The sequence below is a fragment of the Scatophagus argus genome, chromosome 23 (assembly GCF_020382885.2).
Source record: "Scatophagus argus isolate fScaArg1 chromosome 23, fScaArg1.pri, whole genome shotgun sequence".
In the NCBI taxonomy this organism is placed as follows: Eukaryota; Metazoa; Chordata; class Actinopteri; family Scatophagidae; genus Scatophagus; species Scatophagus argus.
In genome coordinates this window covers 408336-426188 of record NC_058515.1, presented here as the reverse complement: position 1 = coordinate 426188, position 17853 = coordinate 408336, and the positions used below count along the sequence as shown (strand labels likewise).

The 17853-nt window shown below is 40.5% G+C and overlaps 2 protein-coding genes across 4 annotated transcripts in view; one reads left to right on the top strand and one right to left on the bottom strand.

Annotated features, from left to right (window-relative positions):
* Positions 1-10887, top strand: part of focad (focadhesin) — a 52699-nt gene extending 41812 nt beyond the window's left edge. For all 3 annotated transcript variants that reach the window (XM_046379815.1, XM_046379814.1, XM_046379813.1), the window contains 11 exons: positions 410-512; positions 623-703; positions 910-1038; positions 1116-1231; positions 2092-2352; positions 3048-3137; positions 3743-3920; positions 4057-4154; positions 8483-8734; positions 8868-8943; positions 9939-10887. In XM_046379815.1, the coding sequence (XP_046235771.1) occupies positions 410-512; positions 623-703; positions 910-1038; positions 1116-1231; positions 2092-2352; positions 3048-3137; positions 3743-3920; positions 4057-4154; positions 8483-8734; positions 8868-8943; positions 9939-10012 (1458 nt within the window). In that variant the 3' untranslated portion in view covers positions 10013-10887. The remainder of the gene's footprint in view (positions 1-409; positions 513-622; positions 704-909; positions 1039-1115; positions 1232-2091; positions 2353-3047; positions 3138-3742; positions 3921-4056; positions 4155-8482; positions 8735-8867; positions 8944-9938) is intronic.
* Positions 10236-17503, bottom strand: hacd4 (3-hydroxyacyl-CoA dehydratase 4). The gene is made up of 7 exons (XM_046379817.1): positions 17260-17503; positions 13964-14070; positions 12797-12924; positions 12547-12656; positions 11744-11850; positions 11145-11276; positions 10236-10429 (listed from the first exon to the last, which is right to left on the bottom strand). The coding sequence occupies exons 1-7, from the start codon at positions 17313-17315 to the stop codon at positions 10347-10349; spliced, it is 723 nt and encodes a 240-aa protein (XP_046235773.1). The 5' UTR covers positions 17316-17503; the 3' UTR covers positions 10236-10346.
* Between the last annotated feature and the right edge of the window lie 350 nt (positions 17504-17853).

Here is a 17853-nt window from a genome sequence, read left to right as displayed (position 1 = left end):
TGTGCCAGTGTTTTAAAATGATGTGTCTGTAATTACTGAACTGTCAATATGTCACCATCAGGCCAAAATGGCAGGTTTCCATCAAACAGTCCTCCTCCCCAGAGAATTAACCCTTTATATAATCCACGAACTGTCATCCAGTACCCCCCCCCTCAGGGCAGGACAACTTCATGTCATGTTTGGCGTGAAATGTATTCCTCAGAGAAAATAGACTCCACTGACTCAAATGAATGAGTCTTTCCTGTCCTACCCTCACACACCAAATATTCTACTTCCACTGAATGTGCTTATCTATACTCCATAATGTAATTGCCATACTATTTGTGCAGCACATTTAAGACTTTTTTGTTTGTGCTGACCTTAGCTCTTTGTGGATGTTTGTCATTGTTATGATGGCTTCCTTTTGCAGATCATAACATTCTCAGGAGCCATTGGTTTGCAGTCCAACAGTGCTTGTTTGGTGGGTCATTTGCATTTGGCCCATATGTCCACCAGTCACAGTCACACAGCAGGTAGGTGCAGCAGCTCCTTTACCGAAATCGACTGGAATGGAGCCTACTACAGGTACTGTCTTTACACAAAATGTGTGTTACGTCTTTCTCTTCTCCTGTTATCCCCTAAGTTCCTCAGGATTTCAGTTACCTCCCAGAGAAAAGTGTCATCAGGTCCATTATTGACTTCCTCACAGAGGCAGGAAAGAAAGGTTCGTTAACTGGTTTTTAGTTAAATGAACTCTGTATTTATTTCCCCTCTCTTTCTCACCTTTAAATCCCTTTTAATCTTGAAGTCCCCAGGACAGGAATTTTCATTTCATCAGTATACCACAAATTTGAACGTAAAATACATTTTCAAAAATCTTTCGGCTTGTGTTAGAATTTCTCTTAATACAGTTTCTTCCCGTGGACGCAGGTCCAGAGTTTGCCCATCCAGCTTTGGTCAAGACTGCTCTGGCCCCCATGGCATCAGTGGGAGCCAATTTCCAGTACCCACCCATCAACTGGAGTGCTGTCCTGTCTCCTTTGATGAGGCTCAGCTTCGGTAAGAGTTACAACGCATTTTTCTCAAAGGGCTTGTAAAATCAGTGCATCGTGCTCAGCTTCTTTTTCCTCTGACAGGAGAGGATGTACAGCATCAGTGTGTGGTGCTGGCAGCGTGTCAAGCTCAGTCTTCTCAGAGTGCCTCTCTCTTTCTGGGCTCCTGGCTGTCACCACCCTTAGTACACAGTCTCAGTGTAAGTTCCTCTTGAGTATTTGTATATCAGGTACCCAGTTTGCACTTCTATTAGCCAGCTGAATCCTACTCACACATAACTGATACTATTAGCTGATATATTTGCTGAGGTGTGTACAGGTGAGTATAGGCAGTCATAATGTGTTATAAGCCCAATCAGTCAACCTCTAGTTTCTAACTAGTCAATAGCATCTTCAAAACACTTGAACTTATATTTCATTTTAAGTCACATCTATAATGTTTCATGGCGGTTGATATCATGTCACGTGGAATATTATGAATGTTGTATTCCAACCATGAATAATGACATGTATTTTTTTTTTTTCATAAAATACTTTTGCTTTTGTTTGTGCTTTGTCTGGCCCAACATAGTCACACACATCAATAGGTATATTATTTATTTAATTTTCAAAACTCACTGTCCACTTAATTAGATACACCTGCAAAATCTAAACCAATCCGATAAATTCTGACTTTACAAAATTCGTTACAATACAATACAATACATTATATTGAGAGTCTAATTGAGTGTCTAATGTTTTCTCATTTATGGACTTGAGTGAGTTCAATAAGGCAGCGTAAGAGTATAAAATGTTTCTTTATACATCTTTTTTTTTTCTTTAAAAAAATTTTGGATTTCTCAAATTTGTCAAAACACAATCAACTATACAAGAACTTTGCCTAAATTAAATTCAGTCTTAAATTAATAGCATTTTAATCTGAGAAAAAGTAGCAAGACTGTGACTCTGACCCGATGTTTGATGCTTATGCTTATGGTACTTGACAGTTTTCAAGTAAGTCAGCACCAAAGAGTGTTGAGATTCAGTACCTAGTCCTACCCGTATTATATTTTTCCTCTAGTGCCAGACTAGGGCTCACCTGTATGAAAGCTTGGGCTTGTGGATGAAGCATGTTGCTGAAGACAAGCTCCAGGTCTACATGGAGAGTCTGGGCCTGCAGCAGTTTCAAGAGGACCTTCGACCCCATCGTCTGTCCCTGTGCCACTCCCTGCTGCAGGGTCTCGCTCAGGCCATGGCCCTCCCAAATCCCCCTAACAACTGCTGGACTATCCTGCGCTCCACTACTGAGAAGATCTTCGCCATCCTTCCCAACCAAATCCAGGTACAAATTTGAAAAGATGATAATTTTTATTAGTCAACTAACATTTCAGATGCTGTTTTTACAACTGCTTCAATTGCTTTTACATGCTACAACCCAACTGAAAATGTCGATAACTGATTTTTAACTGAAATTAAAGCTGTTTTCACTATTTAGCATTTAGCACTATTTTCTGTGCTGCTAGTTTGAACCTGTGTGTGACGCATCCACACTGTAGAATAACTGGTGTTCTCTCAGAATCAGCTTTATTGGCTGAACATGTGAACACATGCAAAGAATTTAACTTTGTCGTTTTGTTTCTCTCAATGAACTTACCTACTAAAGGACACACAGCAGTAGTCCACCATAAGCTTATCAGTTTTGTTGATACTGATCTTCAGATGTGGTTTCATTGATGCTGCACCATGAAGCTCTCTACCAGCATGTTCCACACTGGATATTATTTACTAGAATCATACATGCCAAAATAGTCATGACTTCTGTTTCACAAAAAAACAAAAAACAAAAATACAATTAACATCACAGTTTTCACTACATGTTTCACTACCATGCAAATAGCTAACATTTTAACACATTTTAACGTGATTTGTTTTAAACAAAGTACTATATAAGCTATAATTGTACCAAGTCATTCACCTAAAGTTATCATCCCATTTCCACTAATAGTTTTCTGCTGGTTATAAATTCTTTTGTTTTAGGATAATGAAGTGGATTTATATGTGGGAATCACCAAATGTCTGTCAGAGCTGTCTGATCCAGAGATTGATCGAATCGCTCAAGTCACAGAGGTACAGTATGATGTGACAATAAGAAACAATGAGTACACAAAGGTACAAAAAAGTTGTTGTGAACTAACAGTTGCTAAAGTCAATGATGTATGTTGCCAGTGTCTATCTCAAATGTAATTTTTTCTTTCTTGGTGGTTCATTCTGCAGCATTTTTTTGTGGTCTCTTACAAGCTAAAACTGCAACCCACAGTGCTGGAAATCAGGTGTTCACAGATTTTGTAGAATATCACTCTCATGCCTATATCTCATGCCTATATCTTAAGTACAGAGTTGGAGTCAGTCACAATCAACCTAGCTTAACACAAAGAATGGAAACAGGAGGAAACTAGCCAATGCTGTTCAATGATTGAAAAAAAAAAGAAGAACCCATCACTAAAGCTCACTGATTAACATTTTATCTTTTATTCAATTCAAATGTATTGCTAGCAGTCCAGGTCAATCCAGCATCAGCTGCCAACTAATAGCAGCAAAGTCTAAAATTTTCAAATTATACACATAGTGGGTTTCAAAAGCCATAAGTGAGAAATTACTACTGGACAATCTGTGTATTTGTAAATGCAAGTAAAAATAGTAGTAAATGAAGCTCTGTTCTCTGTACTATTCAGACTCAGATGGAGAAGACCTGCTTCATCCTGGCTTACTTGACCTCCCAAGGTAGAGTTCCTCTCCTGGGTCTCAATGACGTCATTGCTGGTGTGCTTCGTGGTTGGCCAAGCCACAAAGTTGGCTGGCTCCTCATGCAGAGCTTTTACCAGTGTCGCCTGTCCACCAACCCCAATACAGGTTAGGCCAAACCTCTCTTTCTGCATTTCAGATCATGTAGGAAATGCTGTGCAAGAAAATACTATTCTTCAAGTTATATGTTTTCCTCCTCTTATGAGTCAGCCCACATGCTGAGATGAGTTGTTCTTTGTCACAGGTGTTCTAAAACGAATGGAGTGGCTTCTGGAGCTGATGGGACACATCCGAAATGTTGCCTACGGTGCAACCTCTGTCGCATGCGGAGACGTTAAACTGGTAAACTACAGTGTGGTATTTTTAGAGCTCTCAGTGTGTTGTTGTCACATGCCCCAGATGATTTCCTGTAAAGTAAAAGCTCTGTGTTGTAGCATGTAGGTGAGGGTTAAGGGCCGCCAGGAGTAACAGTTATTCCTGAGGGGTTTAGAAATGCAACTCTGGGCTTGTGGGTGTGTCCACAAATATAAATTAAATAAGCAAAACAGGTTTTAAAATAAAGATTAGATTACATTAGATTCAACTTTATTGTCATTACACGTGTACAAGTACAATGCAACGAAACGCAGTTTGGCATCTAACCAGAAGTGCAATAAGCAGTAAGTGCCAGATATACAATAATTTACAGTATGTACAGGGTGTGTACAGGTGTCTATGCTACAGATATACTATAAACATGATATACAGGTAGTTGTCATAATATACAGAGATTCTTAGTACTATGAACATACTATACAGATGGATATGTGCTTAAATGTGCATCCCGTGTAGGCGGAAACTATAACACAATTTACAAATGATATTTACAGATGTTAAATTAACTATAAATCACTAGTGCAATGGACAATATGGAGTGTACAGCGATAGGCAGTAGGCTAGCTATATTAACAGTGAGGTAGAGGAACTAGTGCAACACTCAGTACGTAGTACTCAGTTAGGATAGGGTGGTGTAGTGGAGTGTGGTGTAGGGTGGGGGTGTTAGTGGGGGGCTGAATTCAGTGAGGAGACAGCCCTGGGGAAGAAGCTGTTGCTCAGCCTGCTGGTCCTGGCCTTGAGGCTCCTGAAGCGCCTGCCAGACGGCAAGAGTGCAAATAGACCACAAGCAGGGTGGGAGGAGTCCTTGAGGATGCTGCGAGCTCGACGCAGACAGCGTTTCCTCTGGATGTCTTCAAGGGCTGGAAGTGGAGTCAGTACACAGCCCTGTGGTACGCCTGTGTTGAGTGTGATGGTGGAGGAACAGATGTTGCCTGACCTAACATACTGCGGTCTGTTGGTCAAGAAGTCTCTGATCCAGTAGCAGAGGGAGGTGTTGATACCCAGGTCTCCAAGTTTGGTGATTAACTTGGAGGGTCTGACGGTGTTGAATGCTGAGCTGAAGTCAACAAACAGCATCCGTGCATATGTGTTGTTATTGTCCAGGTGTGTGAGCACAGAGTGCAGTGCTGTGGAAATTGCATCCTCTGTACTCCTATTGCTGCGATAGGAAAACTGATGTGGGTCCAGTGTGGGTGGGAGGTAGCTCTTAAGGTGTGACAGAACTAGCCGCTCGAAGCACTTCATGACAATGGGTCTGAGTGCAACTGGGCGGTAGTCATTCAGGCATGTTGGGCTGGAGTGTTTTGGGATTGGTACAATGGAGGTGGTTTTGAGGCATGTTGGCACAGCTGCTTGGGCAAGGGACAGGTTGAAGATGTCCGTAAAGACCCTGGCGAGCTGCTCCGCGCATGCTTTTAGCACACGACCAGCGATGCCGTCCGGGCCAGCAGCCTTGTGTGCGTTGGTCCTACTCAGTGCGGCGCAGACGTCTGTGGAGGTGAGGGTGAGGGGCTGGTGGTCTGCTGAGAGTCTGGTGTTGGTGGCCGTTTCAGTGTTGTCCCTGTCAAAACGAGCATAAAAGTCATTTAACTCATTCAGAAAAGAAACATCTGTGGCTGTCATGGACGAGTTACCTGTTTTGTAGTAACTGATGACCTGGATGCCCTGCCACATGCGTCATGGATCGGAGTTGGAGAAGTGCTCCTCTACCTTTAGCTTGTAGCAGTGCTTGGCCTTTTTGATGCCCCTCCTCAGATTAGCCCTGGATATGCTGTAGGCCTGTGCATCACCTGATCTGAAGGCGGTGTTGCGGGCTTTCAGCAGGAGCCGCACCTCCTTGTTCATCCATGGCTTCTGATTTGGGTACGTGGTGATCTGCTTCTCTGTTGTGACACTGTCAATGGTGGTGTTGATATAGCCCAGTACAGAGGAGGTGTATGTATCAATGTCTGTGTGAGAGCCACAGGTAGCCTGAGCAGCAAACATACTCCAGTCTGTGTTTTGAAACCTGCTCTGGAGTACATGGTCTGTCCCTTCTGGCCACACTTTGATGGTTTTGGTTGATGGCTTCACACGTTGGATAAGTGGTGAGTACTTGGGGATAAGAAACAAAGAGAGATGGTCTGACTGTCCGAGGTGGGGGAGGGGGGTCGCGGTGTAAGCCCCAGGAATGTTTGTGTAGACATGGTCCGAAGTTGGTTCATAGCCAGCTTAGCATTAGCGTCCAGGGGGATATAAGCAGCAGTTATAACAGTGGAAGTGAACTCCCTTGGCAGATAGAACGGTCTACACTTAACCACGAGAAATTCGAGGTTAGCTGAGCAGTGCCTCTCAATAATGACAGAGTCTGTACACCAAGATTTGTTCATATAAATGCACAGTCCTCCTCCTCTAGTCTTACCGGAGTCATCTGCCACTCTGTCTGCCTGGAGTGTGTGGCGTCCGGCTAGCTCGATAGCGTTGTCAGGTACGCCACTGTTTAGCCATGTTTCGGTGAAGATCATGACATTACAGTCCATAAGTAAACTAAACCATCAAATGTTCTTGACCAAAGCAGTAATAGATAAATTAACATCTAATCCTGATGATGTAACAGATTCAACAAACTACATTGTTCACCAGCAGGACATGGTTGTTTGATTCTTGTGATCCCGTTCTGTTTGCTAGTCACATTGCGCAATGATAACGTTTTTAAAAGTGAACTGCACCAATTCAACATTACATTACTGTAAAATTGTTGGAATCATAGTGGACAGTCATGCAAAGTCCAGAGACATACTGTAGTCTTGTTTTTCATGCATAATAAAGGTCTGGAAGTAAAGAAGTAAACATTTAAGCATTTAATCAATTGTGATTTAGTATTCACTCGTGGAAATGACATTTCAACATGTCAGAATGTGACTATATTTTGGCTACAAATGTTAATTTAACATACATGTAAAACAGTTTTCACATGTTGCAAATGCATTTTCACATGTAGAAATTATATTTTGATTGGTCAATACTTATTTACAAGTATGTTTAATTTAATCATAGATATCAGTAATTCCTTTTTCACTTGTAAGAATAACAATTGCCAATATATACAACTGAATTTCCATATGCTGATAAAGATTTGTGACTAGTGAACATATAATTTCTGATTTCAGATGTCAGCAATTGAATTTCCAGTATGTCTGACATATATTACCCTCAACAACATATTCATTTCGGATATATGTACGACTGATGGAAATTGCTTTTTTTCTCAAATTCGTTACTGACTAGTGATAAAATGAATTGTAGATATCTTATATATAACTCTTACAAGTAAAAATCCAGTCTGAAATTACATTCTTACTGGTTACTCACTTCCAATATGACATATCAATAATTTCATTTTAACTAGTCAGAATTGAATATGAAAACAATTTTAGATATTGGCAATGAGATTTCTACTAGTGAGAACTTAATTGTTTATATTAAGAATATTAAAAATTACATGTGAACTTGGAGTTTATACATTAGGGCTGCACGATATATCGAAAATTTATCTTCATCGCAATATTAACATTTGCGATAAAGAGTCTTTGAACTACGGTAATTTCACGTTCAACGCATTTACTTTAATTGCTCCCTGGGGACTAACAAAGTTTTTTGAATTGAATCGAATTAGACAGAGGAGTTCAAAAAAGCTAGCGTTAGTAGCGTTAACTACTAATGAACTGGGGGTATTTCTTGGTCAGATTTGTCGCTTAAGTCAGATGCACTTTTTTTCAATAAAAATGGTTTGTTAGAATGTAAATAACCTTTTTCATTTTTTGCTCAGTGTTCATTCACTGTCAACAGAGCAAACCTAAAGCAGAAATACATTTATAAAAAATTAAGGAATTCTGATTCTGATTCGAAATTGAATTACTAAATTATGTAACTGAGTTGGACTAGAAGTCAGTGGTACAAGTTGTAAGTAATTTACAGATATCAACGCTGAACATTTCCACTATTAACACATTAAATGTAGTTATCAGGCATTTACGTTCTGACTACTGAGAAATTAACTGTAGATATCTTTAATTAGCATTGCTACCAGTCAAAATTACATTATGGATACACTGGCTTGATATTGTAGTTAAGTTAAAAAGCAATTGTCAATCTCTGCAACTGCTACTGCCACCAGTAATGAAATGTTAAAAGGGCCATATAGAGGGCACTGAAAATGCCCTGGACTTGGTCAAACTTGCTCAAATTCACTCTCTACACAGTATTTTTTTTCTGGCTAGTTGACATAAACCTACAGTTCCTTTGTTTTTCTGCAGGCAACAGACTTCCTTTTTCAGGTTTTTGCTGCTGCAGTAATTTCCTGGGGTGACCAGTTCATGCCCCTCCTCCTTGGCATCAGGGCCCAGTGGTTCCCATGGCAACCTGGCTCCAAGCCCCCAATTCTACAACACTGTCTGTATGGTGAGGAGTCATTCACTGAGCACACCCTGCCGCAGTGCCTGCTGGGATTCTCCCACAGCCTGGCTCTGCTCCTGGACAAAGAGCCGTGGAGCAGCTGCACTAACAAGGTGAGATTGTTTGTTATACTGCATTATAATCTGAAAAATAATAAGTCAATTATGGGTCAGATTGTTTGAGCTGAACAAGATGACAAGTGCTTCAGTTACAGCTTGAGCGTGAGTGTGTGTGTATGTGTCTCAGTTCATAGACTGGCTTCTCAGCATCACAGAAGGTCCTGAAGAGTGTTTGTCAGTCACCACCATCAGCACAGCCAGAGGTAAACAACACAACAGAGCATACAACACACAGTACACAGAGGAAGTAGAGTTGGGTCTGATATTATGAAGAAATTGTTGTGGTGCAAATTGCAGCAATCTGGCACTAATGGGTTGAAAGCACTTAAATAATGTCCGTGATGCAGATTTTAGACCAGCACACTCCTGGAAATGCACTCAGTATGACATCTCAGCCTCACGCTCAACTGTACTGAGAAATCTCTTTCCAGTTAATCTAGTCACTCAGACAGTGTTTGAAATCTTCACACTCGCCTGCACTCGGGAACTATGAGTGATGTCCGCAATGATGTCAGTTAAAGTCTATGAGGCTGGGAACATGAATGTATTAAGAAAGATGTATGCACTGCTGCCTGTCAGCTTTGTCTTCTTATTGACCCAGTGGCCACCCAACAAACTTTGTGGCCCAGGAAGCTGTTATAAAAAACACATCTTTAAAGCTGTTGGCAGGACACCTTTAACTGCAAACAAGTTGTTACTCTTTGTAACCTTGTTAACATGTGTGACCATGTCGTCACCTCAATGCAAAGTGTTTGGGTCGAGGAGGTGGGCTTTGGAAGCCAAACATGAATGCACATATGTAATAGGTCACTTACACTGCCGAAGCACACCAGCAGCAGAGCACACTTTTTTAGTTGTATGAGCTTGGTGAGCAACTGCTATTGGACTGAGTGGATTTCCTGGAATGGGGTTTGATGTCAAGTTCTCACAATACAGCCATGATGTAGAGTGTGCAGGTTTATACACAGAAGGTTTTTGCAAAAAGCTGAATGTTGACACATCTATTCCAAAGAAAACTCCCAGCGGATGACTCACTGATGTTAGTATTGTTATGGATAGGAAACATCGTAACATACACAGAAATACGCAGCCCATCTTTCTTCTTGAAAGAAATCCCACATTCTCAAGGTCAAACAGCTGCCTTGGCTGAAATGTTCAGAGTGGTTTATCTTACTGTCCTCATGTGCCGTGGTTTCAGCCGCCCTGTTGGCCCTGAGGTCCTCTGCTGAGTTCAAGAAGAAAGCTGTGTGGACCAGAGCATATGGCTGGTAGAACACGGAGGCCATGCCAGACTGTCACCGTGTCATATTTGGAGACAGCTGAGGTTCACTTCACACCATGGACTGCCCCTGTAGTTCTGCATCAGTTGCATATCAGCATGGCAGTGCCAAGAGGAATGTGCTTTGTCCAAACAATATATGCCCATTAAAAGTTCATTACTTACAGTTCACTTACAGCAAATATTTATTGGTGTTGAATTTTGAGTCTCTCGAGGTCTTGTAATTTAGATTTTATTGATCACATCTTAGAGACATCAAACTCTGAGTTAAAAAAAAGTAACAAAAGCAACAAAAATTTAAACCACCAAAGCATTCAGTCCATTCAGTCATTTTCTTTTCATCTTCTTGTTCCATTTGTCCATTTGTTGTTGTCTCTCCTTCAGCAGCTGCCAGACTGTTACAAACGCCCCTGAAAAGATATCATTGGTGTTAGAAAATGAGAAAAAAACTAAACAGCATGTGTGATGTGGTTTGTCTGTACTCTTGTGGTATTTATGGCACAGATTATCTTAACAGCTTGTCATTACATCATGAAGTGTAAATCCAGTGGCAACAAAAAAACTGTGTAAAGATGGGCTTATTGTCAAATGTAGTGGTAGCAAAATGATTTGGTATTAAGCTGTAGTCTCATTCAGTGAGCCATGACTCAATTATTCTAAACAAAGAGCTGATTTCTAACTTTGTTAGACTGGGACCACACAGCTGGAACAATCAAAAAACAAACCAAGATTCCAGTCCGACTACAGTCTGACTTTAAATTGACGTCAGTTATTTACAAGTAAGCTCTTCATCACTTCACGACTGGCAGTTACTACTTCTTTTGTGTAGTGTAAGACTTGAGGTTGCGCCAGCTGTTGTGAATGTAATGTTTGTGGTACTGTTTTGCACTGTTACACTTCATCAGTGGTTATGTTGAATTGAATTTCTACTGTAAATGTATACCAATGTCAGTTATTGGTCTCCTTGATTACTAATAATCCATATGGTCAGTCCCTATTATAAACTCGTCTGAAAGGCCTTCAGACTCTCTAGTTGGTCACTCAGACCGTCCTCCCCAATGCTGTTCCTTTCGTTGCTCTAACTTGGTGCTGTTGTCAGGCTGAATGCTAGTTAACTCATCCTACCGAGAGTGAGAGCAGGCAGGCAGAGCATCAGAAGGACGGGCAGGTGAATGTGCGCTGACGCCGTTGAATTCAACAGGCATGAGTTTGGTGCTGTTGACTCAACATAAGGCAGGGCCTGGTATATAGTGACACCTGAAGATGAAGGAAAGAAAGAAACACTCATGCAGCATCAGATGTGCAGCACATACAATATGCTGAACCATTTCTTTAAAGTTGTCAGGCTCAACATCATTTTTTACAATCACAGTGAGAATATATCTAAATGAGTCCACTAAAGAACATTTCTCAGTAATGAAACCTTGGATCTGGTGTTTTGAAAGGACACATGCTGTGCCAGTGGTGACACTCATCTGCCTGTGTGTACTGTGAAGCTCTGGTATATGTTATCATCATCTCTGCTTTGCTAACCCATTTCCTGTATCTTCCCACTACTTCCTTTGAGTCTTTGACACATTTAAGCAGCTCATATTGTTCAGAATAACTGAGCTTTTTTATCCTAAAATGCAGCCTGGATCATGTTTGGCCATTTGGTCTGTTCTTATAAAATATACTTTTGCAGTTTGATAGTAAAGATGAAGTAAATAAAATGGTTTAGTCACCTTCAGTGGCCACTGACAGGATGTATAAGGGGATCCAGAGTGTGTAACGGGTCCACAGCATGGCAGTGGAAGGTGTGTCCATAACACACAGCAGCTCGTGTGGATATCTGTCCATGATTGCACACTTTTACACAATAACTGGCAGTTAATTGCATCCTAATCATTTTATTATCACACATCCCTCTGTTCACCTTTACCTCTGGCAGCTCTCTCTGCATCTCCTAAAAAGACTATTCTTCAATACTCACTTTCACTGTAATGTGTTATACTCATGCAAAATATGTTCAACATGGCTTGAACAGCCACTTAGTTCTGAACAGCACACAATTTGATCAATTGTAAATTTATTAGTAAATGTGCAATCTATCCACCAGAATAAATGTTGGCATTCTATATTTCTGCAAGTGGCCTCCCACTTGGCAGTACAACACACTATTGACACAAGGTTGGCTGGAAATTTTGCCACGATGAAAAAATCTGATCATATACATGTAATCTGAAGCTAAGTCACAGCTAAGTGAATACCCACAGTGATGACTGTTCTATGATGGCTTTTACTGAGCCGGCTTTAGTTGGCCAATTTCATGAAATGAGACACTGCACTGCTGCACATCATGAGAGGCTACATCACATCAACAATAACAATAACAACAACAATTTATCAACTATATTAAAAGTCTGCCAGAAGTGGAGCCGGTGCTCCTGCACTCGTGTACAACCTAACATTTGTATCCAACTATTGCAAAAAGTGCAAAAAGTATGGATGAAGTGATGAGGTGAAAAGTCATGTGTGAGGTGCATACCGTAGGAGGTCCAGAATATTCCATAAGAAGAACAGTACACACACGACTGGTTTACTCTGGATCTCCTCCAGCATGATGACCATGATCAGCAGGAGGTTCTTCTCCATAACCTGAAAAACAGATTGTACACACAATCCACTAATCACTTCAAATGGTAAAAAAAACACACCTTTGATTACATATTTGTTACCGTTTACAGCATCTACATGACTAATAATTCAAATCCAAGAAGTTGAGCTGTGATACACACTTGGATGAAGCGAGGAAGCAGTCTGGCTTTCTCAATCCCATCTGCGATATGGAAAAGTTCCAGGATGGAGAACAGCTGGCACAGACTCATCACAAAGCCAACAGAGTAAAATGTGTCTGCTAAGGCATCTGCAAAGTGAAAAACTATATTTTATCACACTTAAATATGCTATTTGGTGGAGAGTCCAATTCTTGCTCTCCCAATTTCAAACCAACAATGATTTAAAGAGATGTGATTTTATTTATTAAATGAACTTAAGATCAATTTTAAACTGGAGTATTACAAATCAGAAAACCACAGATAACTAGTTATTTGTTTAAACTTAATTTGCCTGTGGTGAACTTTGCAGGCACCCAGTGTGATAGGAATTCAAGGTATGAGGAATTTATTGCCAGAATATTTTATTTTTAATATCATCCCTCTCATTCACTGTAGCAGTGACACACTCCCACTGTGTGTTAGGCTCTGTTTGTCAACCGACAATTTAGTCCGCACTCTGTTGCCTGGTTAGAATCTCCTTTAAAATTGCTGTGATCTCATCTTCTAAACAAGTTAGATTTTGTTTTTAGGTCTGTCGATATTCCTGACTAAACCTTCATTTATTCTAGGAAATGTCAATGCAGGTGCTGTCGATTAAGTTGATTTGAGATTTATAGATCAAATGTCTGTAATTTACAAGTGGGATTTACAGAACCTGCTTATAGTCATATTTTATGAATCAAATGTCAGCACACTATCAGGAATAATCTTAATGCAAAGTTCAAGGATCCATTCATCCATCTTCTACACCACTTATCCGTCAGGGTCGGGTGGGGGCAGGAGCCTATCCCAGCTGACTACGGGCAAGAGACGGGGTAAACCCTGGAACCCTGAACTGGTCGCCCGTCAATCACAGGGCTGACACACAAGGACAGACAACCACACACACACACACACACACACTCAAACCAAGGGGCAATGTAGAGCAGAGAAAACCCACACAGGCACAGGGAGGACCCAGACCAGACCAAACCCGGAACCCTCTTGATGTACAGCAACAGGGCTAACTGCACCACCATGCTGCCCAGGATAAATCAAAGGTTTATAAATAATGCCCCTGGTCTTTTATGTTGAGCTTTGTGCCTACTGGGCTGTTCAGTCAGAATGTTTTGCTTTGATAAACCTTACCTTGTCCAAATGTAAGAAATCTGGCTATACTGTTAGCCAGTATCCATGTGTGTCCACAGAACTGGAACAAGTTATATGAGAAAATGTAGGCAAGCCTGAAGCTGAGCCTGTAAGAGAAGATCAATGAAATTACCAATGTTAGCATTTGGCTTTTGTTGGTCCACGGTCGGGCTTCTTTGCACTGCAAATGGAACAAAGCTAGCATTAATGTTATTACTTACACCTGTGTTTTTAGTGCTGTTAGTCACAGTGTGAGAATGATCTATTTCCTGATGCACTTTGACTATAATTCAATTCAATTCAGTTTATTTATATAGCGCCAATTCACAACAAATTGACACTTGACACTTTCCAATTTCAGCAGGTCTAGACCAAACTCTTTAATTAAACTGTAAATAGAGAGAGCCCAACATTCCCCCTTGAGCAAGCACTTGGCGACAGTGGCGAGGAAAAACTGCCTTTTAGAAGGCAGAAACCTCGGAACAGACCCTGGCTCAAGATGGGCGGCCATCTGCCTTGACCGGTTGGGTTGAGAGAGAGGGAGAGAGACAGAGGGGGTGGGGTGTGAGAGAAGGAGCACACAAGCAGAGATGCATAGCAGCAGTAATAATACCAGAAGTATCGGAAATGTAGATAATGATAATGACAATGAAGTATACAGAAGGTATTATGGTGATTTTGATAACAATAGTAGTAACAATAATGGTAGTAGCTGTACTGAGTCGTAACAGATTTAAATCAGATTATGACTAAACAGTAGTAATTGCAGTAGGTTTTGAGCAGGACGACAGCAGGACCGCAGCAGGAGGTCCAGTCATGATCGATAGGAATCTGCGGGACAAGAAAGCACAGGGACTCCAGGGAAGAAGTTGAGTTAGTAATATGCATTAATGGGACATGAATGTGTGCAGAAGGAGAGGGAGAGGAAGAAAGAGCTCAGTGCGTCATGGGAGGTCCCCGGTAGTCTAAGCCTATAGCAGCATAACTATGGGCCGGCCTAGGCCAGCTATAACTATAAGCTTCATCAAAGAGGAAAGTTTTTAGTCTACTCTTAAATATAGAGAGGGTGTCCGCCTCCCGGACCGAAACTGGAAGATGGTTCCATAGTAGAGGAGCTTGATAACTAAAGGCTGTGGTTCCCAATCTACTATTGAGGACTCTAGGAACCACAAGTAGCCCTGCATTTTGGGAACGCAAAGTTCTGGTGGGATAATAGGGTACTATTAACTCTTTAAGACAGGATGGTGCCTGACCGTTCAGGGCTTTATATGTGAGGAGGAGAATTTTAAAATCTATCCTGAATTTTACAGGTAGCCAATGTAGAGAAGCCAGAACAGGGGAAATATGATCTCTCATGCTGGTTCTCGTCAGTAGTCGTGCAGCAGCGTTCTGGATTAGCTGGAGAGTCTTTATAGATTTATTGGGGCAGCCTGATAGGAGAGAGTTACAGTAATCCAGTCTAGAGGTAATGAATGCATGGACTAATTTTTCTGCATCTTTCTGACTCAGGATGTGCCTAATCTTGTTTTGTGGAGGTGAAAGAATGCAGTCTTTGAAATATTCACTATAAAATAAATAAATATAAAATTCTAAAAAGTCATTTAGAGACTTAGACTTAGACTTCACTTTATTGATCCCTTTGGGATGACTCCCTCAAGGAAATTGAATTTCCAGCAGTTTAAGAAGTAAGGAAGCAGCACACAGGGCAATTTGCAAACAACAACAAACAACAACTATGCAAACAGGAGAGATAACGATATATAAAAAAAAAAAAACGTGGGAACAGATAGAAAGTTCACTAATAATACTGTACTGTCATAAAGTATAACTTTGAGACTTTTTAATTTTGCTTATCTAGGGAATATACTTTACTTCTTAATTTCATCACATTTAGCTATATTTAGTGCTAACATTAACATGCACTTAGGCCTACACATCAGCTTATCAGCAATTTAACTCTCTGGAGTCTTTTTTTTTATTTCTTCATATTACTTTCATATTTGAGGAACATTTTTATTTTCAAATACACTTTCTTGTCAAGAATTAGACGTGAATGTCATTAGCCCCTTCAAGTTGGCATTAAAACAGATCTGGAGCCAGGAAGTGATTAGCTGAGATTACATAAACTGGAACTGCTAGCTTTCTTCAGAAATTCACTGAATCCAGTCAAGAAATAGTTACAACATGCAGCTAACCTAAAAACCACAAATGTTTCATCTTTGTTTTTTGTTGTTGAGTACAGATTGAACTAACAAGAAACAATGTGCTAAGGTTTTGAGGTGTTGGTAGAACTTAGAACTTTCAACACAGCCAGACTAACTACATCCTCCTGTCTTTATATGAAGCTAGGCTAACAGCTTACAGGCTTTACTGAAGGCGACAGACATGAAATTGTTATCAATCTTCACATCTAACTTACAGCAAGAAAGCAGACAAAGTAGATTTTGCTGTTAATATTTGAGTAATTTTACGTAAGTACAGTTTTGTGTACAGAACATTTACTTGTGGGGGTATTTACATCAAGATTGTTGTTTTAAACTTGTTTCTTGATTTTAGATTGCCAATTTCACACCTGGCCTGGGACTATAGATGGAAACTAGCCTCTTGGCTAATTCTGCCATATACAGTGACTAATATGTGCTCTCCCTGAGAAATAGATAATGAATAATGAAAAATGAATAAATTGCACTGGTACTTAATTACTTAAGAGAATGTAGCTACTTCTTCCACCGCAGAAGTTAAAGAAAGGCCATCTCACATGAGGAAACCTGGTTAGAGGATACCCATACAACCTCACTCCTGTTCTAACTCAAGCACCCAGAAGATGTTCATTAGGACCATGAAACCCTTTAAACTCCCTGGAACCCAGCATTTCACTTACATTTGGTCTGAATACTTCTCCAGATACTTTGAGGTGATCAAGCACACTGGCTCATTAAGAGTATGAAATCATTTTATATACAATTCATTCACTGCACATGACCTTAGTACAGATAAAACTTTAATGTACAAAAATGTACATTTTCATGACTGCAGATAAAAACACAGCCTGTCGGCTGGGGTAGTTTTATCACTCAGTGCATATATTTTGTGTGCTCACTTTGGATACAAAAACATGCAAAAATATAAGTAGTAATCCTTCAGATACATTTAAACTCTAATCCTTTTTTCCAGTGCTTAAGTGTTAATGCTTGAAAAGATGACAGCAAATGAAGCTGTGTATATGAGTAGCCAACATTCCACAACACGCCCTGTAGATACAGCACATTCCTCCCACAGCAAGAAGAACCACTTACATTCTCCTTCTGAAGCTTTTTTGGTCCCTTTGTTGCAAGTAACAGGAGCTGCTCATAATTCCTGCCTGACGTTAAGGAGAATCATTTTTCCAAGTGCAGTTCGTGGCTCCTTGCAGCCATTTTCTCCCAGTAAGCAGAGACCCACCTCTTACTACATCCTCCTCACAAGTGGAAGCAGAAAAATGCTGCAATATCTGTTTTCTGCAGTGCTTCCTCAGGCTGATTGCCACAGTCATTACTTTACAGCAAGTAGGAAGTAGACATTCCATGTGTGAGTGTGACGTCAGAAGGTCCCAGCCCACTCAAAGAAAATTATGAACTGAATGAGCAGCAGAACAATGAGCCACGCACACAGGAGATGTCTAGAATGTTTGGATTAGCAGCAGGAATGAGTCAAATATAGAATACACCACCACCAACAGTATTTCAGTATATTTTGTATTTCAGTATAGATATGCTGTCCTTACTGAAGGTTGTTGCAGGCAACATATTTTCAGCTACACAGCCAGCTTAACACAATATTTTCTAGCATTGCATTGCAAGGAACAAACTGTTTGTCATGTTTGGCAGGTTTTAATGAAATATACTGTAATT

What these genes read in the sequence shown, in the direction of transcription:
- hacd4 (XM_046379817.1), bottom strand. Translation starts at nt 17,315, where the DNA reads ATGAGCAGCTCCTGTTACTTGCAACAAAGGGACCAAAAAAGCTTCAGA. An exon ending in TGCTTCCTCGCTTCATCCAA is followed by an intron (nt 12,657 to 12,796) that starts GTGTGTATCACA and finishes TCTGTTTTTCAG; the next exon opens with GTTATGGAGAAGAACCTCCT. An exon ending in CCTGTCAGTGGCCACTGAAG is followed by an intron (nt 11,277 to 11,743) that starts GTGACTAAACCA and finishes CTTCATCTTCAG; the next exon opens with GTGTCACTATATACCAGGCC.